At 36.2% G+C, this 24,188-nt stretch overlaps 3 protein-coding genes across 8 annotated transcripts in view; 1 reads left to right on the top strand and 2 right to left on the bottom strand.

The window, feature by feature from the left end:
* Positions 1-13,370, bottom strand: part of LOC106670926 (puratrophin-1-like) — a 463,198-nt gene extending 449,828 nt beyond the window's left edge. For 3 of the 4 annotated variants that reach the window (XM_014401713.2, XM_024225911.1, XM_014401640.2), the window contains exon 1: positions 4,981-5,182. In XM_014401713.2, the coding sequence (XP_014257199.1) occupies positions 4,981-5,091 (111 nt within the window). In that variant the 5' untranslated portion in view covers positions 5,092-5,182. Of the gene's footprint in view, positions 1-4,980; positions 5,183-13,269 lie in introns of those variants that run through there. The other variant, XM_014401935.2, reaches the window with a different exon arrangement.
* Positions 13,371-14,802: 1,432 nt separating this feature from the next.
* LOC106671230 (ataxin-3-like) lies at positions 14,803-24,099 on the bottom strand. Of its 3 annotated transcripts, none has more exons than XM_014402203.2 (9): positions 23,901-24,099; positions 20,395-20,559; positions 20,204-20,340; positions 19,984-20,138; positions 19,784-19,925; positions 15,792-15,940; positions 15,640-15,727; positions 15,403-15,575; positions 14,803-15,346 (listed from the first exon to the last, which is right to left on the bottom strand). In XM_014402203.2, the coding sequence occupies exons 1-9, from the start codon at positions 23,922-23,924 to the stop codon at positions 15,273-15,275; spliced, it is 1,107 nt and encodes a 368-aa protein (XP_014257689.1). In that variant the 5' UTR covers positions 23,925-24,099; the 3' UTR covers positions 14,803-15,272. The 3 variants fall into 3 exon arrangements, with proteins under 3 accessions (XP_014257689.1, XP_014257629.1, XP_014257746.1); XM_014402143.2 differs by having other exon boundaries at positions 14,803-15,343; positions 15,640-15,733; XM_014402260.2 differs by having other exon boundaries at positions 15,640-15,733; positions 23,901-23,930.
* Positions 17,199-19,728, top strand: LOC106671519 (39S ribosomal protein L11, mitochondrial). Its single transcript, XM_014402448.2, has 3 exons — positions 17,199-17,463; positions 17,525-17,714; positions 19,350-19,728. The coding sequence occupies exons 1-3, from the start codon at positions 17,326-17,328 to the stop codon at positions 19,613-19,615; spliced, it is 594 nt and encodes a 197-aa protein (XP_014257934.1). The 5' UTR covers positions 17,199-17,325; the 3' UTR covers positions 19,616-19,728.
* Positions 24,100-24,188: the final 89 nt, after the last annotated feature.

Below are 24,188 nucleotides of genomic sequence, written 5' to 3' on the forward strand. Positions count from 1 at the left end.
GGTCCTGAATAACCTCCCCCCCAAAGTGCCATTTATAAAATTTTCTCACTGATGATGGCGCAGTGCCTAAACGCATTTGAGTAATTGAGCAAACTCTGCGTGAAGACGGACCCAATAAGTAGACCAACACCCATCAACACGTTTATAAAAGGTGAGCTGTTAAAATTAGCATTAGGTAGGCTTTATTTGAAGTTTTATTAGATTGGCTACTGATTACAATTAATCGTTTCGCTATCTGGCTTAATTCAAAATAATGAATTGTGGTTGGAAAACTATATATTTTATATGACTACACTACATAATTTATTTTTGTGAGGTAGCTTTATTTTATTTTATTTTTTTGCCTAGTTAAACGCACAGTCACTTATTTTTTCGACCTAAACCCGCTGATCCAGCATGCAGAGATATGTTGCAAATTATATCCCACTTAATTTAAAAGTATCATTCCTTAGCTCTATAAAAGCGTTAAGAAGCACGTAGTAATGCCGCCCAATATAAGAATCGGGCTCGAGCAGGATCTGGGTCGCCTGTTCCGATTTTTGGAGGAAACAGTGTTGTTTTATTGTATATAATATCGATAGTTTTGTGTACCTAACGTGTTTTGGGAGTGATGATGGTTATGGTGAATGTGGATAGCAATAAGTGGGGGTTTCCACTCCCCAGGCATTGCAGCCTTCTGGCTTATTGTACCTTCCTATTTCCCAGTTTAGTGTAATCGACTCCACCCTTCCTCTAAAAAGTATTAGGTCATTGACTGTCGCTGCTATAATTTCATTCCCTGGGTTTATTTCTGTAACCTAGGTTATATCTTCACTAAGACATTGCTTCGAATTAGAAGGTGATATGGGTGGCCGTATCCTCCTCCTCATTGCCTAATCTACAAATGGACCATCATTGAATAAACTCGTGTTGTGCAGATGTTTTCTCAGATGACAGTGATAGTCTTAACACTCCTCTGAGTCTGCTCCTCTCCAATTGCAGCAGTGAGTTTGCCAGTCTTGGTGAGGGTTCTTTTAATAAAAGGTAACTGTTTCTAGCGCCCCCAGAATATATGCACTCCTCCTTTTGACTTCGTTGAATCCATTCTGCGATAAGGGATTCTTTGTTGTTTTGAGAGTGAATATATTTAGTGGCGCGAAGGTGTAGTGTAAGGGGTCTCACAGCGGAATATCGCGTACTCCACTACTCAAACTGAGTGAATGGTATGTAAATAAAAAAGACTATTTAAAAACGAGTGAGAGATCTAGGAACGACATGCGTTTAGTGCTGAATTGACCTAGCCGGTGACAGTACCCGGAGCCCAACTACGGATTGCCAACACCCGGGAGACTCTCGAAGCCTGTCGGTAATTGTAATTTATTGTAATTGTAAATTGCAAAAGCTGTAATAGAGGTGGCGAGAAGCCATAAGTTCGATGTAAATGTATGTACGTATGTACATGCATGTACAGATTTCAGTTTATATAAATCATCAATCGGCAAATAGTTAAAATTTCTATTTATTTTGTCCTTCCTAATGATGAGCTCCTCCCTACCCATAGTCTGTTAATATTATTACATTTCTCATGTAAATTACAATTATACTTTCTTGTTAAACACTATGGCTCACAGCCAAAGTGCTTAGCACAACATGCAGTATCCTATAAATAAATTAAAAACTGACCAATTTAAACTAATTAATGAATCTTTATTTTGGAAAAGTCCTTTTTTAGCATTGATATATAATGTGGCATTGAGATTGAAGTAAGATTTTATCGTTTGCAATGTATAAAACTACTCCCACATCGTCTAACATCACATTACAATGAAAACCAAGCCTAAATGTTCTTGAGTAACTCACTCCTCCGCGGAAGTTATATTTGCAGATATAATTCAACGAACTACCATGAAAATACCGTTTTAAAAGGCCATTTGTTTGTAAGGCAAGCTTTTAATATTGAGCTTACAGATGAACAATTACTAAATGAACAAATGGACGGTAGTTTCGTGTGTCACGCTAATCGAATATTAATTTCTACCGGTAAAATTGTCAACCTCCGTTTTCTACCCACAACTGCCTACTCGGCCATAAACAATTCTGCTGTTTAGGCAATATGTTAATAATTCTACTAATAAAAACCTGTTGGTGAACTTTTCAAGTAAAAGTGAAAATCTGAATCGAAACACTGCAGCATTTTAGAAATTGGGCTTAACACACTCAAATTTCGTACAAGGGAAAAGATATGACGATGGTGTAACTCCTGATTTTTTTTTTTTTTTTTTAAGAATAATGAAAAGGCTTGACCATTGAAAATTACAACGTATGTTTTCCTAGTTTAAAATGTTGCTCGCAGAATAAAAATTTATAGAACAAGTAGTTTCATTTATTTTTCATAAACTCCGCGTACTCTTGGTAACAGAGTACATGTAATATAAAATAAATAATATTTTCTATTTTCTTTTTCTTATAGGTTTCATCTTGCACTAAATTGTTCTGTACAAGGCCTTACCAAAAAATAATAAATTAATAGAAAACAAAATCGTATTTAGCATCATGTTTCGATCATCATTGTGTTCAAGACTACTTATATTCAACTCAAGTGTACTCCTAATCAAAATTTCACGGAAAAATTATGCATATGTTCAAGAAATATGTTCCGTATGTAATTGTAATGATTTGGAAGAAAGACTTGTGTGTTCCGATTAGTTGTGTCGATTAGTTAATCGAAATCTCGTTTGGTAATCCTATAACCCTGGACCAACTGCCGAAAATTCACTCTTATAGGCAATGAACACCAAATTAAATCGCTCTCTTACTATGTTTTGCATACATTAAAACGGATCATTTTCATTGAATGGGTAATTTGTAAAGTAAAAGAATAATTAAGGTATGGTTCACTTTAATCTCAGCCTACAAATTATATTCAGTTTAATGATAGTTCATGCAATATCTAGTGATTCACACATTTATTTTTTCACAAACAGTAGTACATTGTTAGCAATTATTTTATTATGATTACTTTTATGTAATTAAATTGGAACTACTTTGGCCATCGCCAGCCCTATCTTTCTGAGTTTTGCATTTCTCGTCTTATATTTATCGCGTTTTAAACCTACTAATTTATTTTACTCATTCTTCAGACAAGTTATGATGTGTTATAATATGACGGTAGCCAACTCTCTCTCTTTTCTTTATCCACATTGCACCTTACAGCCTCGTCAATTGTGGATAAAATAGCACAAAGACACAGAAACAATATAGAAACATGAGCCTCTTGTCAGCTTCACACTATCCAGAGTACTCGCTATTCCTCGGGGAAATATACCCCTCCATTCACGCTAATAAATTACACTCACACGTCAGACTTCTTTCACACTACCCCAGATTGCTCAATACTCCTCGGAGTAAATAGGGATAAGCCACCCATTTGCTCTAAACAAATCTTGTGAATGAACTCGATATTCTTCGGGGTAATTGGGGAGAAACTTTGCTATCACGCTAATACTTACGAACACACACCACAAATCACTCACATTACCCCGGAGTACTGGATATTCCTCGAGATATATCGTTCTAATCTCAGATGTCACATCGACAACATGATGGGTCGTGGCGAAGGAGGAAAAGGTTCGGGAAACCATTGACCACCTGTTAGAACGACTGCCTTGATTTCCCGGTGGTAACATTGCTTATTCTGTGTATACAAGTCGCATAGCGCTTAAGCTGTTGTTTAGAAACCAAAACACACCAGATACACCAGATACCTAACCGAGACTCAATAAGTATTTAATGTTTTCAGGAAAAATAATGTTAAAAAAATTATGCATTTAATATTTTTTCCAGTTCGGTTTCCAGTGATTCCCTTTTTACGGTTGATAACATGCTGATTAAATGTAATGTACGAAGTCCTAAAACGGTAAATGCCGTATGTTTAGATGTGGGTCGGGCGTGGGTGTATCACAATGTACACAACTTTATCACAAGCCCAAAGGACTCATTTTGAAGTTTGACGCCACAGTGGAATTCGTGCAAAGGTGTGCCGGCTCGTTGCCGGTGCAATTTTCAATTAAACGGTTTAAAATAAAATTTAGAACTAAATTTCTTCTCACTGACAATTTCATTGTGTACACTTCATTTTTCTTCATTATAAGATTTTCACAACATAATAGCAATATTTTTCTTTGGTTTCCTTTTTCCCCTCTTCTCCTCTCTCACTCACCATTATTAACTCTCTCAAACTCATTTACTCTGTCTCTCTGTCTGTCTGTCTGTCTCTCTCTCTCTCACTCTCTCTCTCTCTTCTTCTCTCTCCCCCCCTCTCTCTCCTCTCTCTCTTTCTCTCGCTCTCTCCTTCGCACGCAGGCGATGTAAATTTGATACATTATTCTACAAGATCCTTGTGAAATATTTACCCAATTTCCGGCAAAGGGAACAAGGTAGGTTCACCTAAGAAGAATTTCCGTTAATAATTTATCTGTTGACCACAAACCTAATAAATTTATTTAATAATGTATTTATAAGCTAATCTCTTCAGGTAACGCCCAAAAAATAGCAGTCATAAAGTTTAACTATACTAATATTGTTATTCCGCATTTTCATAAATTTACATGCAAAATACATTAAAAATGAATGATACATATGTATAATAATAAATGTTTTTGTGAGCTTATAATTGAATTTTTTAAATTTTAATCTCGCTTGCAGAAAAGTGGACTTTTTTGACTATATAACATTTCAGAACTTCGCAACGTTGAAAAATTTTCGAACCGTAGCAATAATAACGCTTCGACATGTTGATCTGACAAAATGTCAAGTGCGCAAATAAGATACGCCGTTGTGAAATAAACCCGTGTCGAAATTCGTGAGACGCGGGACTTGACAACTGCTTCCGAACTTTGCCTGATTCAATAACTTTGCGAGCAGCCAGTTTATAACAAGTCGATCGCAATCAACACGACTCCTAAATAATCCAAAGAATTATTCATGAGACAAGTCGTTCACCTGATAATGCACCGGCGGTTGCGGCAGTTGGTGTTGCTGCTGATTCGTGAGTAATCCAAGTCTGACTTTGTTATATTTTTTCAGAAGCACTCTCCACACGACGTAAGCCATTTAAAAATTGAAAACGCGGACCTAGGCGGGCACCGAACGTGAAAAGTGCGCGAAGAAGACTGGAGAAGGCCGGACGAAACAATGACTCTCCCGGTTGAGCGCGAGCTGCCGGAATCCGAACGAAACTATAATTCACACGCCTTCTTATTTTTAATCAGATAATTAATTATTATAAGTTTAATATTTGACGAAAAGCGGGTTCGACAAAACTGGACTCGATGAATCGAATGAAGTCGATACAATACATTCTTTAAAAAATAATTATGTCCAATTTGGGTACCTACATGCACTTCGCAATTTTTTTTGTTATATATCAATTTACAGCTACAAGCTATAAAAATTTGCCAATTGATGCATTAGACATAGAACTGAACATCTATTTATCTTTCATTCAAAAAAAAAATCCCTATGTATGTGCAATTTGTTAGCGTGAATAGAAGGGTTTATTCCCAATGACTCCGAGGAATATCAAGTATTCTGGGGTAGTGTGAATGTAATTTATTAGCGTGAAAGGTAGCATATCCCCAATTACCCCGAGGAATATCAAGTACTATGTGGTTGAGTGAATGAACGTGCAAATCTAATTCATTAGCGTGAATAGAAGGATTTATCCCAATTTACCGTAGGAATATACCCCTTGGGTAGTGTGAATGATAAGCAGACTACCATCTGGTTTCTGTGTATTCGTGTTTGTTATTCGTCTTATTTTATCCAAAATTGACAAGGCCCTGAGGTACATAGAGGCTAGAAATAGACAAAGAAAATAGATAGTTGGTTACGGTTGTACCATGAATTATCGTAACTAAGTTGGAGAAACATAAAAAGAAATTAGTATTATTAAAATACAAGAAAAATAAGAAAAGAAATGTAAAGCTAAGCAAGAGAGGGATGGCGATGACCCCACTATAGTTTGCCGACCCTAAAATTTAAAATAATAATAAAAACTCAGGTGGCGGCGTATCTTCAAATATTGTGAAAATAAGGTTCTGATGTAACAATATTCCATTCTGCAGGCTTACGTAAGTCAAATTTGCCACTCTACGATTTCAAGGATGTTCAGATCACGATGGACGATTGCTCAGAAAGTAATTGTTCATTAGTGCATCTTTTTAGTTGAACCAGAAATATTGCTTGCAGAACCGCAAAAACAGGTACTTCGGCGGAGGATGTAGCATATTCCGAGTTTTGTTCTTTAAAAGTCGAACCTAATTGTCGTACCTGAACATCGAAAATTGGAGAAGATTTCTCTTTAGAATTAGCCTTAATTTCTTCACAGAGGTTCGATCAGCTTATAATGGTCAGACGGACAAGAAAGCAGCCGTTTTGATTGAAGACAACTGACGTTAAATAGCATACCTAGCGTATGAATGATTTAGGTGTGGAAGCAATTTCATATTTAATTGGAAACGATTCGATTGACAAATAAAAGCTAAAATAATATTGGAGGAATTCGACATGACAGACCCTACTTTATGCTTACTATCAATTAATGCATATTGGCAAATCTATTTGCAATATTAAACTGATAAATTGACAAGGAAGTTCTTATAACACCACTACAGATCAGATCTCAGGTCAGGTCAATACAGGGCAGATCTCTTCATGCAGAGAGAGGCCACAATTCACTGACTAATGCAGAGACCGGCTCCAATAGCCTACTCACATAAAAAGGAACAATTAAAGCTTCCTGAAGCTTCATGCAACTTCATGCAGATAATGCTCTTGGGATAGCTGTCGATGACATGATTCCAACATTCATATTTGATAAAGATTTCAAATTAAAACGCCATTTAGTGGAGGCTTGGGAAAAGGGAACCTCGTTAATGCTATAACCTAACCTAGGTTAGGTATAACCTAGGTATACCTAACCTAGGTTAGGTATAACCTAGGTATAACCTAACCTAGGCCTAACCATCCCTAAACATGTCGGGAATAACCTACCTAACCACAAACCATGCAAAGACTAGAATAATAGTTGGATTGCTAACTGGACATTGCAGATCCGGAGGCACTATAGACTATAATCTCGGAGCAGCAGAAACAAGCCCGTGCAGTTAAAAACAGGAAAAAGAAAAAACAGCAGCAGGCTATGATTCTATTCCTGGTAGAGGAAAATCCAAGGTCTGAAGTACTGAAGGATACATACAGGAGCCCTTTGGAATATGTAAAGCTTAATGAAGAGCTAAAAGCTGGTAAAAAGCTCTAGATAATAATGAAAATTGTACATTACACTAATATGGGTTGAGGTGTGTAAGGCCGTAAAGAGGCTCTTTGTAACCTTAACCTCTTTACCGTGGCTAAATATGCATATCTATATGCCGTATAATGCCAGAGTATCAACAATGGCCATATTTCGCTGATTGGTTGAAGCGCCGAACACGTCGGGAATTGATGGAACCACGGCAGTCTCTCTTAGATGTTTCCTGAGGTCGGAAGTTGTTCTTGATCTAAAGAAATTTGCGGACTTGAGCCATTAACTTGGATTCATCACTTCTCAATCTACAGTTTTTGTCGACTTCGCATCAAACTTTTTTCAACGCCAGTGAGCCTTTTTGTTGTTTTTATTAATGAATGCGTTTGGTTATTTGTTTCTTGTTTAAAAATAATGTGCTGAAGCATGGCAGAGCCGCCATTCCTTTGATGTTTCTTTTTTATATTTTAATTAAAGTCCTTTTTTATACAAATCAAATGTAATCAAAGTCTTTATTTTTAATTCCTTTGCCACTATTCTTCGGACGGGGGAAGGTCCACAAGAATCAAGTCTAAATTTTGTTCGGTTTGTCAGTAACACCACATGGTCCGGAAGTAACTTTCATTAAATTTAATTTTGGGATATATTCTATCCTTTACTGATAGATTATTTTTTCACCTACTTCAAGAGAGCATTCTAAAGTGTTAAAAAAGATCCAGTTTCCTGAAATCCATCTTGATGAACACGAGGTACAAACTATGTTTTTAATATGGGTCTCCAAAATAGCGTAACACTAGTCAGTAGTATAACCCTGAACTTCCTTACTATCAACCCAGATCATCGAGCCCAATACACAATTATGTAAATTTTTCTTGTTCTCAAGGGCAACTACGTCTAGAAAAGAGTAAGTGCATCGGGATATGTAGATAAAGTCGATGCTTGCTAGGTATGATAGTCTGTAAACTCATGTTGAACTGGTTTACTTATTGGTTTCGTCTTTACTCGTGGGTTTGTTGAATTATTCAAAACTCGTTTCGGCATTGAGCCATCTTCAGTGAGGAACTGTCTGTCACTTTGTCCAAGTAGGGCTTATTTGTCATTGTGTCCATCGAGTGTCGGGGCGTGGTCATGACATTTATTAGTCGGTGATGAAGTCGATTATTTCCGTTGTCTATTTTTTTTTTTTTTTTTTTGCTGTATTGGTTTTGATGTATTCTATTGAATGTTAGCGTTTTTGTTATGTAGTGTTTTAGTGGTGTGACAGTAGTCTGTGAATGTGAGTTGTTTGTTCATTCCGTCTTTCAGTGTTATTTTTCCTGAATATCGCTAGGTTCTCCAACACGTTGAGTTTTCGTCCTTTGAGTGCGTTTTGTATTAAAGTCATGCTTTTCTATTGTGTTTGGTTCATGAATGTGATGTATTAATTGTATGGCGTAATTTGATTTTCAGTTGTTCTCTCTGAAGTATCTGAGATATTCTTTGAATCCACCTCTTAATTTCCTTCCAGTCTGTCCAATGTGTGTTTGCATTGACATGTGATGCTATGAACACCGTTATTATCTAGCGAGATAGTTGTGTTTCTTTTTAATAGGTTAACTTAGTGCTATTTTTAATCCGAGTTTGTTGAACAAAGTCTGAAGGTTTCTTTTACACTGTATGTGATCTTTTTTGTCAATGATTTATTTATTTTTTCTCAAACCAAATTAATATTCTCCATTTTCTTTCCGGTCATCAGAACATTGAATATTTATTCATTTCTTTTCATATTAGCTTCATTCCGTTTAATCGTATGCAAATCGAATAATCCAAAATTAAGACGTTTGAATAGTAGAATAATCCCAGAATTACGAGACCTTTTCATAAATCCAAATCGGACTAATCGAACCCGGCGATAAGCTTTAATGCGTCTTCGAAACGTGTCAAATTTAGAGGTCGTTTCCATTTTCGAAAATCTTCTCGACTGAGACACTTATTTTAACTTTTTTTGCTGCGTATAATATAAAATTGCCAAGTAGAGGGCCTAAACTAGATTAAGTTCTACAACCGACCAAGTGAAAAAGGGGCCTGAAATAAACATTACGACGCGACTAAAACGCGTGTCGCAAATTCCTCCTTTTGTCTCGATTGTTATGAAGATTTCCTCTTATTGCCTCGCCCTTTGAAGTACCCATTTTCTCAAAGAGAGATTCACATAATATTTTAATAATGATAAACGACTACAAAAGAATAAAAGTACGAATGAAAGAGAAAGTAGATTCAACCTTAAGGCAAGATTTAAACGAATTCCAAACACGTTCTCCATCGTTCTAAGTATTATAGCCCAGTAGTAATTGATTTTTTCAACTTACACTGGGTGGTCTTCGGCCTTCCAAAAGCGTTTTACGGATATTATATGTAGGGCATATGGCTATATATAAGCCATGAAGTGTCGTGCTTATGGAGAAGCAACGATCATCACCTATAGTGTCTGTGTGGATGACAATTAAGCAAAAAAATTCTCAGACTGCTTCAAGTCGTTCGTGGACCAACTGGAAAATATCAGAGAAAGTGGTATTGACGTCCATTTTATATGGATCAATTTGGGCTAAAAAGGGGTACCAAAAAAACTATTAGTCACAATGGATGTCAATGCCACTTTAAACGAATCGCCAAGTATCAGTGATAGAAATAATGTGATATATTCAAGGCAATTAAAGGAGGATTTTACGCAAATCACCAGCCAACTATCGCATCCATGGTACAAAAAATGTTCTTCACAACTATCTCTAGGTTTCGACCATAATCAACACTATACGTCAAAGATTGGTACTTTTGAAAATACGGGAAGTGACAGTGGCGGGGTTTGACAGCAGACTTTTGAGTTGGTCGTCGTCCACAACGGAATGCCTACCGCGACCTTCACTGTCTTCGAGATCGAAATCTCCAAGATGAAATTTCTGAAACGATCACTGCACCTTGAATTCGCTAATGAACCAAACTATATTGATGTTAAGCGCGGTTTGAGCCGTACGTGGCCCAAGTTTAAATCCGTACAAATAAATTAGACGAAAATCTAGTTTGGACATATTTAATTTCGCAGATCCCCACTCTTATAAAAGTCAATATAAACTAAAATGTTTTCCTTAAAATATAATAGTTGAAAGCATCTGAACTGACGGCAGTGCGCTGGCCAAGTCCCAGCAAGCCACCATGTGTATCTTTGCACGACCAATTCACCCGGTTTTTCTTACCCTCTCTGCTTCCTCTTAAGATGGGCTTTTGAAATTTGAAACATAAATTGAGCTTAGGTCAATAAAAATTGAACCTTTAATATTTAGCCTTTTCGAAAGGGGGGAATTTCACAATTTGCATTTTTGTTACTGACTGACGCATTGATCGTCACAATTATAAGGCACTTCGCAAACAGTTAGAAACGAAAAATTCGATAAAACTGTAGGGTTTGTACAACAAGTAAAGGAAAAAATCTGGAAATTGGATTTTATTCAATTAGTGCCGCTATATGGGGAGAGGGGGAGAAGGGGGTAGTCACATCAACACATCACCAAAATTAACAGGCGATTCCCGTATAAGTAGAAATGTGTTATTTTGTACATATGTAGGTCTTATAAGTAAAGGTAAGAATCTGAAAATTGCAATTTACTCAAAATCTGTGCCACTTTAAAGTGGAAGATTTAGTCTCAGAATGAACAATGAGGAGTTTTTCTTTTCTTGAGTTCGCTACCTTCCCTTCACTCACCTCTCCTGTGTGAGCAAACATGGTCCTGGTGTTTTAATCCTCATTCAGATACCGGCCAAGTGTTAACCAATAAAAATAAAACGATTGTATTACTCATAAAGCCCTTTTGAGTTTAGGTTATGGACTAAAAAAGAACGAACTTGACCACAGTGTAGATACCATCACATTGATAGGCTAATTTTTTGGAGGGGGTCTGGAACATTGCCCTTTTTTCACGGCTAGGGTTTTGTTGGGATTCACTATAATCCATAAAGCCGAAGGTCGTGGGTTCGAATACCGCATGTGTTACAAACTTTTTATTTCGAAACAATTGTGTATAATTAATTGTACACTGACAGGCAAAAAATTCCACCAATTGATTTTTTATCGCGATAAAAGAATATTCCGCCCTTAATTTGTCTCAATGTTTTTACCAATAAATATTTGTTTATGCTGTTTTAAATTGGAAATATCAATTAGAGGTAAACACACTTAATCCTTAATCCAGAATAAGGATAAATGATTTTTCAATGTTTACTTTATACGGAATTTAAAATGTTTATTCACTTTTATTTGAATTCTGAAGCAATAAACTGTTTAGTTTGCATCTTTGTGCCAAAAAGGCCGCTTAGTGCTGAGGATGTTGCGCGTGGTGTGGCACTTATTGTTGACGGACGTTCCATCAGGTATGCAGTTCCCTACGAAACACTCCAAGACCCCAGTAGATATTTTCTAGCAACTGTGTGCTGCTTTAATATTAAGAATAACTTGGCGTGGTTCTGGACGCCCTAGGGTAACAACCACAGGACGACCGTTTTTTGGCTTTGAAAATATTACGTTACGGGCACCTTACTGATGTTCAATCGATTCATCAGCTCCAGTTAGTTCGAGGTGTCCAAATTTCTGAACCCACTGCTCGAAGAAGATTAAATCAAGTATGGACTGATGGCTTTTCGCCCCGTAAGAGAATTGGCCAGAGCAGATAGAGTTGCAAGGGTCGCATTTGCTCGAGAACACAGCCATTTGTCTTTAGGTTTGCTGTACGTTTTACATACAAATGAGTGTAGATTTGCTCTACGAGGTATGAAGCCTGAAATTTTTCCCACAGCCAACGGGAGTGGGAGAGTTTCAATGGAGTTGGTGGTTGTTCGTAGAGGGTCTTTGACGGCCACTCGCTATGTGGATGAAATTTTGCGTTGCCTATCCTCGTTGAAATCAGCGACAATCCTATTCTAATGCACGATAATGCCCGTCCACATGTCGGTCGCATAGTACAAACGTACCTTCAACAGCATAGCATCAAGACCCTGGCCAGCCTGTTCTCCAGGTATGAACCCCATCGAACATTTATGGGATAACCTCAAAAAAAGAATAAGAGCACATCCATCACTTCCTGATACACTCCACGATCTTGAAAGGATGTGAAGAAAGGGCTAACCTCCAGCAAAAGAGACATTTCCAGACTGGTAGGAAGTATGCCGAGGCTTCTTCGAGATTTAATTAAGGCAAGAGGAAAAAATATGCTATACTGAAATGTTAATTAAAAATCTAAAACAAATTTTACCTGACCGTCTTTTTTTTCGTTAGCAATTTACATTTTTTTTTTTTTACTTTTTTAGACAAAGACTCAATTATTAACTGTTAAAAATGTTTAACTTTGACATAATATATAAAAATATATACAAATCAAGTTATATTACAAATGGGTGAAATGTTTTGGTTGTTAGTTATATATGTATAATTAAGAATAACATGATAAAAGTAATAAAGTTTTCTTTATTTTATAAAATTTAAAAATCATTTTGACTGTCATTTCAAATGAGCTTTTTTTTTCAAAGATACCGGTACCTCGAGGGTTCTTATAACCTGGAAGTTGAAATACCCTCGTAAAAAAAACGTCTTTCCAATTTCAAAATGGCCGAACTCCGACTTCACAATCCACATTCCTGCCTCTAAATATCTTCCTGCAAGATTTTTCAAGCTCTAACCAGAATTCAAGCATTCAATCTCGGAAAATAAAAATTACTTTTCTTTCCCAACGGAGTAAAATTAAACGCGCTTATAAATAAAATAAAGATAAAACAATAAATCCGACTCCCAACGCGGACAGGTTCGAAAATAACCAGTAAGGACTCGACTCTCGAAATTGTATCAGAAAATACGGCCCGGTCAAGACTAATGTTAACGGGTATAAGTGGACTGTATTTGTAACTTTAAAAAACTAATTAATTAATAAATAATCAAATGAAAATGAAATAAAAATGGGACTCACCTCGAGCCGCTGCCTCTTTTCGCGCCGAGGGGTGCAGGGGGTGTAGAAGACGTGGAATACGACGGTTGTGAGAGAAAAGTTTGGAAAAATCGTAAACCGTTTACCTCGAGTCCGTCAATACCGTAAAATTCCCGACCACGATCTCGAAAGAAAATGAAATTATAATTTCATAAATTACACTTTTTTTCAAACGGCACAACGATCCACAATGATTACGCGCGGAACGCGAGAATCGCACTGTCTTGGGCCGAGAAAGGAGAAGGGATAAGCCCTAGGACCACCGGGGTTGGTCACCTCAAATCACCTGATTTCATCCCTTTAGCGAATCACGAACGAGTATTTTTTACAGTATAGAAAACATTACTACGACTGAATTGGACACCTCCATCCCATTTATTTAAAAATTTACTAAGTTCCACAACACTCTGGCCCAAGCCTTGTCCAACTGGACAACCCTTCAATCTTATATGGCGTCTTAAGAAGAAATGGCCCCGTGACCTTCTTTTTGAGGAAGAGCTAGTGAAGTGACGGGAAATAATAGTAATCAGTGGTCAGGTTTGTTAAAAATTTGAAATAACAATCAGTCATATTTACCAGGTTGCGCATAGGTCATATCAAGATCAGGGGGGGGGGTTACCACGTAGGTGTCCATTACCTGTACGGCTTGTAATAACAACTGTAGAGAACTAAATAAGCAAAAAAAATCCCGAATGACCGTGCGCAGCCTTGAGACATGGCACCAGGCGCAAATCGCTATATCTCAGTGCCATAAATATTTTTAATTGTATACAGTATCTTTGTGTCTTCATGTGTGTGATATATTTTTTATTGGAATGTATTTATTTGTGTGAATAGAAGGGCTTGGCCCCAATTACCCAGAGGAATTGGAGTACTCTGGGGGTACAGCGAATGAACGTGCGAATGTAATTTATTAGCGCGAATGGAGAAGTTTATCCCAATTAGGAATAACAAGTTCTCTTGGGAGGTGTGAACGTTAACCAGAATATCATGTTTTTGCATTGCTTCTGTGAATTTGTGTTTGTTATTTGTCTTATTTTATCCAAAATTTTGGCCCTGGGATACAGAGAGCCTAGCAATAGGACAAAAAAAAAAGAGTTGGTTACCGTTGTACCATAAAATATCGTTACTCAGCTGGAGAAACAGAAAAACCAAGTAGTAGGTATAAATTGCAAGAAAGATAATTAAAGAAATTAAAACCTAAAAAAGAGAGGGCTGGCGATAACCAATATGATTTGCCAGCCCTAAAACTTTAAAAATAAATAAATAACAACCGCTCTCTTGCACATTTCAAACATATTTTGCACTCATGTGTTCCTCTTCAGCGATAACTTTCGCCAGCCTGGAAGGTGGTCAGAATAATTGTATTTGCTTCCCTTAATATAAATATATCAATGTATCATCAAATAACATATTGTAACCAAAAATTGCAGATTGTAAAAAATATTGAAATGAAAAAACTGATAGAGGCACATTGATCTTATTTTATTAAATTAATAAGGTACATAATTCTTTTTATTTTATTTTTTTTTTAATTTTAAACAGTTCATAATTTATTTAACGATTTATATTTAAATGTACAAGGTGATAAACCTTTCACAAGGATGATATTCCAACATGTTTTTTATGATAAAAACATATGGATTCAACAACTATTTATGTGTATCAAAAAAAAAATTATCTCTAACTCAATATACAAAAATGTAAAACGAAAAATAAATAACAAAATAATAGGAGTGCTTTTTCTTTAAAATTTATAGCGTTATTAATACTAGTTTAAATAGTCACGATATGTTCCGCAATCAACTAAAATGTTAAGACTGGTAAGAAGGGGCTGGCTCGCACAATTAATTGCACTTGTTAAAACGTTGTGACTTGAGTTTATTAAAAACAAAAGAAAATAGTTTCCTAGGAAATTTCTAAGTGTAATTATTTAAAATTTGGTATTAAAACAGGTGTGTATAGCATATAGTTGAGAACTGTCGCTATCTCTGATCTTTAGCCTTCCTTTCCAAATATGCCAGGCGACGCCTTCGCACTTCTTCCACGTCCGTCTCTACTGAAATTCACATTCATAAATCAATGGAATACAGTTTTGATCTGATATCAACAAACCTTCTGGGACTTGCGTCGGGGCTGGTGGTGCCGTACGAGTGTTTGCTGGTGGTGCCGTACGAGTGTTTGCTGGTGGTGCCCTACGAGTGTTTACAAAGACTTTTTCTGCCCTCTCCCCCGGTTTTTCGAACTCCTCCAGACTCATCTGGATGGCGTTGAAGAGGTCCTCCTCACTAAATTCACAAATGACAGAAACTCATTAAGATAAATTTATTGCAAAACCTCCTGATTTCTCACCTTTTCGAATCTGGCAACTGGTGTATGTCTTGGGTGTGATTTTGGCTGGAAGACTGCAACTTGAACTGTTCTTTGAACATAGAAGTGCCTGCAACTGTTAAAGTGAGCTTAAAGACTGTGATTTTGAAAATAAATTTTTACAAAAATCGTACAAGAACTTGTCGATGGTTTGGAAGCATCCAAGCTTTGTTTGATAGCATTTTGAAGAACTTTGTCTGGAGGCTCATCCTCTAAGCTCTTTTGGATCGCTTGTTGGAGCAACTCTTCTTCCTCATCTGCTTCGTAATTACCCGCACTTATCCTAATAAATAATCACATGTTTTACATTGACTTCGCTGGAAAAATTAGCTAGTTTAAGAATTAAAAATAATTTATAAATAACTAAGTAGCCAACTCAATTAGTGATTTTTGTCTGATTACGAAAATATGATATATTAACTGTCAACAAAACAATTACTAGAAGACAACCAGAAAGTCATTTTACACAAAATAAATTCCTCTGGTTACAATTTTTCTATATTTATTAGTTTTGACCTGATTTATTAGTTTACTTTGTGCATGTTAGTATGATGTTTGTATTTTTTTAATAAGGGAGCTGGACTCTTTAAGACCAGCACACCACAACCAGCATTGGTTTATTTTGCATCTCCATTGTTGTCTAGAGCTCCTGATTTAGCTTAAGGCTTTTTACTAGATCCCAAAGCTTTGACAAAGACTCCTGTGTGTATCTTTCAATCCTTCAGACATGGAAACCTGCATTATTTTCCTGTTAACCCAGATGTACATGTCATTGGCAACATAGTCACTCCCTTGCCTAAGTTCACTCACTCTGTACAAATATAACAACACCAGAGAGTAACTCTAAACATTCAACTATTTATTTATTTGTTATTTATTCATTCATTCATTTATTTTATTTTATTTTTAAATGAATGAGTGGTCATTTCAACTGCCACTCATGACCAATGAGGTTACTTGATTTTCCTATAGCTATCGGCTCTGATGTACGCTAATTACACAATTACAATTACAATTAAATATTCATGTATACTACACACACCATATAAAATATTTACAAACAGGAAAACTTCCAGGTTTCTCTTAAGAAACGGAACAGAACAACCCACCATTTGACTCGCCCACCCGAGTACCATCTTTACATAAGGACTGTCTTCTCGCATCCTGTAAGGAGCCAAGGCATATCACTTATCGATAAGATATGATACGCTGAGCAACCTTTTTGTACAAACGGGGCCTACGCGGGTTTTGGCCAAAACGCAGGTGTCAGATGGGTATGGCCAATCCTAAATCGGGTTATTAAGATCCTTTCCTTTCGTTTCCGACTCCCAAGAGGCCATCGTTCGGTCGTGCTCTTGATACGCAGGAGATCCTTGTTCTCGGACGACCCGGCCAACTGATTTTTATTACTCATTAATAATGTGAACGTGTTAATAAAAGAATTAAGAAATAAGTTAATATTCCCTCTTAAAAATAAATTTAAACTTATAAAATAATAATGATGATAAAATTTGATAATGGAAATTGCTTCCAAAGAATAATCGATTGGTTAACAGCCGAGAACGGGGAGAACCTCCTCGCATAGGGACTCCGACTTGGAGGTTCGACAAAGCTTAAATTTTAAAAAGCTTCTACTCGAGAACTTGCTTAATTCTTAAATTAGCAAATATGTCTAAAGCGGGAGCAAAAGTTATGAAAGGATTTAAAAAGGTCGTCGATAAAGTCAACCACGGTAATAGGATAAAAACCAACATTCCGGCAGGTTTGGCAGCACCGGGCCCTCCACTGGGACCTATGCTAGGACAGGTAAATTTTATCGCACCAACACCCCGATTAGTAATATTTCTTTATTGCCTTTGTTTTGTAGCATGGCATTAATATCGCGTCTTTCTGCAAAGACTTCAATGAACGGACGAAAGACATAAAAGAAGGGATACCTCTACCAAGCCGTATAACTGTCAATCCTGACCGAAGTTACAGCATTGTCATCCATAAACCACCTGCTACGTTCTTCCTGAAGCAAGCAGCAGGGATCCAGAGGGCTGCAATGGAGCCTGGTAAGTTTTCACCTGTCGTAGATTTTCATCAAACCAAAATTATGAGTAGATTATTTTACGTCAAATTCAGAGTTCGATAAATTGGTGGCAAAGATCACAATTTAATCTTGTTACACTCATTCGGTTTAATTCAAATTACAGTAGACTACCGTAATCCATGGGTTATACATACTAAGCATCATGTGGATATGAAACACCTCAAATTTCAGACTGAAAAATTTTCTTCTGCCTGCATACCAATCAGACACTGTATTGCGTATACTTATTCGTCTATGTTATGAACTTACTAGTTATGAACACATTTCAGGTTTTTTAAGAATAAGAAAACTACAATGCACAGTAACGTACATAAAGGTTATTACATGCAGGACAACAATATGTACATATGGGGTATTTGGGGGGGGGGATCGCGGATGAGACAAAGTGCGGATAACAAGAGTCTACTGCCACGTGTATTGAGTAATTATTGTTTTCTTTTTAAAGGTTACTTCAACTATGAGGTGATATAAACTCCCAGGGTATCACTATTCTTGAAAAAGCAGGGTTCAAATGCAGGGCTGCTGAATTCAAACCAGGGACCTTTACCTTACAGTGATGAGCACTGTGTCAACCTTTGTAACCACTGGGCCGAATTTTTTACATTAGGTTAAGCCCATTTCAATGGCCTAGGCACTAAAATTTAAGTCCTGCATTCTTACAATTGTATTGCTTGTAGGCCAATAAGTGGAAAGGAAAGGTTAATTTGGTAGTCGTCTGCATTAAAGACGACAAATAATATTTTATTGAATTATGGAAAGCATTAACAAAGCAACAAAAAAAGGAGAAGTGGAGAGCTTGATCCTTGACGGACTCCATAAGTGATGGGCTGGGGAGAGGAGGGGGCTTATCTGTTATGAATACTACATGGGAACAATCTGAAAAAAATATTGAAACCAAAGAAACCGTTTTGTAAAACATACTTCTAGATTACTTGCAAACACTGAAAATAAGGATTTAATGCCTGAAATCCAGATCACTTCAAAACCAGATATTCTACCAGTGGGTAGAACCACCTTAATATTTTTTCCTCTTTTTTTCAATGTTAGCCAGATGACGTGATGATTAATTGTATTTTGGGGGGAAGAGGACTGAAAAAAGGCCCTGGCTTGTCCATTGCGACTCTGGGCCTGTGACACCCGGGCATCACCCGTCATCTCCCTCTGGGAGTACTCTAAGGCTAACACCTAAACATAAAAAAGGGGAACTATTGACAATTTTACTACAACCGACCAACCAAGATGGGAAAATATTACTTGACTAATAGTCATAACCATAAAGAAAAGGAATATCAAAATGATCAGACTATCAAGCTACATCTAAGGTACATCACTTTGCAGCATACCTCAAGACATATCACAATGAATAAAATCTGTCCATTGATAACTTTAATTTCAAAATCATGACAATGTACAAATTAAAATAAGACAAAATATTTCTAATAAAATTAAATTATACATTAAAATTTGTTTAAGAGACAAAATATTTCTAATAAAATTATATTATGCATTAAGATTTTTTAAAGTGTTAATTAAAATATTTTAGATTGTAGTTTTGTAATAATGTCTCGACCATGTTTCCTTTTGATTTTTGTTTTAGGCAAAGAGATTTCCGGTAAAGTGACCCGAAAGCACATATACGAAATTGCTAAAATCAAATCAGAAGATCCTGTATTCGAGTGTGTGCCTTTGGAACAGATTTGCAAAAAAATAATTGGCATTGCTCATTCATGTGGGATTGAAGTTGTCGACAAGCTCGATTCACAAGAGTACCAGACGTTTTTAGAAGAGAGGAAACTGATCATTGAAGAACAAAAGAAACAACTTCAAGAAAAGAAAGAAGCCAAAATGTTAAGATTAGGGTAAAATTGAAGTGTCTCGTAATCAACGTATCAACTTCATAAAATGTAAAATAGCATTTGTGTTAGATTTTTGCCAAGTTGGTAGAAAATGTAAATAAATTGTTTAATTTTTTTTTTTTTTTTCAATTTCTGGACCTAGCCGATTCCTACCAGATCATCAAATAATAAATACCTCAATGCTTTCTGAAGCTCTGAATCCTCGTTTGAAACGTTGTTCAACTTTGGTTTTACAACTTGCACCGCTGGATTTCTATTTAAAATTTCATTCGCTTCACAAGCAGGAAGTTCACCAATGACAACAAATATAGAATAACCTATAACCAACAAATATTTAAATATTTTGAATAGATAAACATTAAGACGCAAAATCACCTTCTTGTTGTAACTGAGCGAGGAAAATAGACAGATAGGTCGGCGAAATGAGTTCTGGCCCACTGAGAAGTGAGTTGAGGTTAAACCACTGATGGCCAATTTTCCTTATCGTAAGCCAATGGTCCCTATAATTACATATAAAGGCAGACATGTCCCTAAAACGGAAATAACCAAAATTAAAAAAAAAAAAAGACCAAGTAAAAAAAGCTAAAAAACTTACTGAGGACTATCCTGTGCAAGAGCTGCCACTGGTGCAGTACTTTTATAAGGGATCAATTCCAACTCCCAAACCGCCAAAGCTGCGCTTATGACTTGTACAGAAAAGTAACCACTGTCATCACAATTTCCAGATGGTTGCTGAAAAACATAAAACAATAAATATGTTCGCGAATTAAATTGTGTCAAACTTACTGCAAGGAATTTCTGATAGTCCTCAGTGTCGTCTCCCAACTCGGCCATCCTTTTCCGTTCCTCCTCGTCCATTTTCAATGCTAGTGTGGCAAGGTCGACTGGGCTAAAATACTGCCCTTGTAGAAGATTGTTCAAACAGTGTTGGGCGCATAAAGAGCCATCTTGCTGTGATTTAATTAAACAATTAGACCTTTGTTAATAAAATTGATATGTAATACTATATAACATACTATTAGTGCAATTGTTGGTATGGAAATGATGTGGAGATAAAATTTCAATTAAAAAAATCCAAGAACTAAAACACACAATCATTAACTGTCATATCATAATATTATGATAATTATATTACAATATGATAGTTAACAATTTGTGTTTTATAGTAACTTTTTAATTATTTTATCAGCTTATGCTTAAATAATTAAAAGCAGCGACGTATTTAGCCGAAAGTCATGGGTTCAATTCCCACCTGACAAATTTTTCATTTTGAAAAAAAAAATCGTGAATAATTAATTGAGAATTTGTTTTATTTCTTGGATTTTTTGTGGCAGTTCCTCCTGTGGTCTATAGGACAATGAAATCCCATAGTTTGTTTGCTACCATCTTGGTCTGCCTATTCTTGCTAGGTTGTTTTATCAGATGCATTTTCAAAATGTGAAAAGCCATCTGATAGAGCAACCCAGCAAGGATAAGCAAACCAAGATGATTGGTAGCGATCAAATGACATAATATTAATTGTTACAAAAAAATTTAATGAAGACCTGCAAGTTTTTTTTGTTGTTTTTTTTTGCCACCCCCCAAATCCATTCTTTAAATGAAAAAACAATTAGTAACTGGAGAAATAGCAAAAAAAATTTTTTTGGAAAAATTCAGGAATTCAGATCTTTGTGTGAATCTTGTCGATTGTGTCCTTTTTATAAGGTGTTTGTAAAAGATAAGACTAAAAAGACAAAATATGGTTCACCGTCTCATAGACCTTGTAACATTCCACAATGTAATCTGAATTTTATCCAGGTAAAAAAAAAAAGCACCAATGAGTAAGTTAAGATTATAGATTATATAGGGGCCAGCCTCTTAACGACCTGCGCACCACGACCAGTATTGGGCTATTGTGCATCTCATTGTTATCTATGGCTCTGCTTAAGGACATGTTCCGCTGTTTCTTCTTCTTCTTGGCAATATCTACAAGGCTTGTTTCTGCCTCTCTGGGTCTATACATATGCCTAAGGAGTCTGCAGTGTCCAGTCAGCACTCCAACTATTAGATAAACCTTTTGTGTGCCCGGGCTACATTCTCATTGAACGAAGGACTTATTTTTAATCCATTGTCTAATGGATCCGCATTTTGGTAGCTTGGTATGCCACAAATGGTTCTGGGCCTATAAGTATCTTCATCAAACTTTCCTTGGCCAATTTGTCAATTAATTACTATATAGTTAAACTCATAGATATGCATAATTGCACTGTTTTAATCTATTATTATTGAATTATAGAAGACATTTATTTTTATTCATTTCTTTTTTGCCCTACATGTTTTTGTGGTTTGGTTGCAATGAGTTGCTGAACCTTTGCCAGTACAGACTCTTGTTATCAGCTTTCACTCATCTGCGGTTGCCCTACCGCCAGATGAGTTTTATCTTTTTGGAGGTCCTAATAATTTTTTTTTTCATTTGTTTCAATGTCATGCATAGGTGTGTACCTATCAATGTGATTTCCTATATGTTATAAACTTTATGTATGTTACTGTACATTGTATTTTTCTTATTGAAAAAAAAAAAAACCCTGAAATATGTGTACATAAGTTAATATATAGAAGAAAATGCTCCAAAGCCTGAAATTTGAAACTATCTGCAGTTCTCGTTATCCATTGTGTTGCTTGGTACATATCCCTCACAGATAACGAATCTACTGTAGTTCAACCGAGCGTTGAATTAACCATGGATGATATTGGATTGCACTGAGAAAATATTTACACTGCTATAAAGAAGCCAACGCTTGCACACTTTATTACCCAAGTTCCCAAATTCTGAGGCACAGTAGAAGTACAAAATGATACTGTACTACTAGTTAAAATTGACAGTTTTATTCAAATATTGTTTTTGGCAGTTATTTAGATTTCAAGCATTTCAATGCTCATCATTAGACTGATTAAATCTACGTTTTGAAACACAAATTTTACACCTGTCTAAATTGTACGTTGTAATCCCAGAACCGGCATACCAAATAGGCAAAAAACTTAGATCTAGTTCTTCAGTATTTCAGGATAGATTTACTAAACTACAACCTAGGTTGTGCTAAGGCTAGAATGATAGAGCTGTACAAAACTGTGTACAGATATTGCAAGGAAGAAGAAGAAGAAACAGAGGAACTTGTCTTCAGTTGGTGTGAAGGTTTATGTAGGCTGAGATTCATACTCCTAGGAGAAGAAAACCCAAAGCATGAAGGATACATAAGAGTACTTTAAAAAGCTTTGTAATCTGGTAAATAGTCTAAAAGCTTTAAGCTTAATGAGGTAGATATTAGTTGTCAAGAATAAAGGTACAAAATATTAGTGTCTGAATGTTATAAATGGTTAGGGATGGTAATTAACTAAAAGGATGAGTTTAAACTTTCCATTCACCGACAGGCCTCCAACAGAACCAGAATCGCATGGGATCCTTAGAACAAAATTTGTGAGGAGTACAAGACGAGGAAAACTTAGAGCTCACCAACTGTGGCCTACCGCAGCAAGTGAGCCAAATCCGATGCTCAAAGATTTTGTTCCTTTCGACTTCGAAGCTTACTAAACAGCTCGTACAGAACCTCTCAATGCACAACGCCTGATTCTATTTCATGTTATTAAATTATTTACCTATACGGAATCAATCGCGAGTTTGCCTTTATGACAACTGATGAGCATTCGCCAGCAGTTTGATAATTTTTAATCATCTTGGTAAACCCAATGAACCAGACGGTCAAAAGTGTGTTAGATAAATGAAATAAAGCATGAAGCAAGATGATGAAAGTAGTTTAAAAAACAGGCAAATATATTTAGTCTGATATAACAATTAGTAAGTGTGAAAACTGATAATCTTGTGAGGAACCAACTGCTTTGTTATCGTACTTGGCAAATGCTTAGTGCACAATTGAGTGATCTGAGTCATAAAACAAGGTGTTGCACAACAGGGCAGTATTTGTTCTTCAATATATAACATTTTAATAAGGAAAACTATGGTAAATTAAAATGAATCCCTATCATTGTCTAGCCACAATTTTGTAAGGTGATAACGTCTGGGTAGTAATTCAAAGTGGTCGAGCAAAATAGCGATTTGATTTGCATCCAAATGATGCAAGGGATTTTTTTTTTATATATATACATAGAAAGGTAGAAAATGATTGATATCAAAGGTGAGGACATAAAACAAATTGATACGTGGGAAGAGGAAGATTTAAAATCTCGAAAATTCGACAAATCGCCGAGGATCAAACGTAAATCCAAGGACGATGGAAATAAAATTATCTCGGTTTTACCTTTTCGTGGAAAATGTACTCCATTTCGATTCATTCACGACAAATCCAAAGGAAGTCAGCGCCGGGACCGGACATAAAAATCAATCCTAATCAAATGTAACAAACTAACGGAATCAGAAAAAAAACTATGAAACACAAATCATTCATAAAACTGTATTTTTATTCCACTCAGGTTGGCGTTTAACCTTTCCCGGGTTTGCAACAGGGTTGGGCTTTGAATCGGCGACTTTTTTTTCACCCGGCTGTAAAGTTTTTCGTTCTGCAAAGTCGGGATGACGTCTCAGAAGG

The sequence above is a fragment of the Cimex lectularius genome, unplaced genomic scaffold, assembly GCF_000648675.2.
Source record: "Cimex lectularius strain Harlan isolate CLEC.00 unplaced genomic scaffold, Clec_2.1 scaffold23, whole genome shotgun sequence".
In the NCBI taxonomy this organism is placed as follows: domain Eukaryota; kingdom Metazoa; phylum Arthropoda; class Insecta; order Hemiptera; family Cimicidae; genus Cimex; species Cimex lectularius.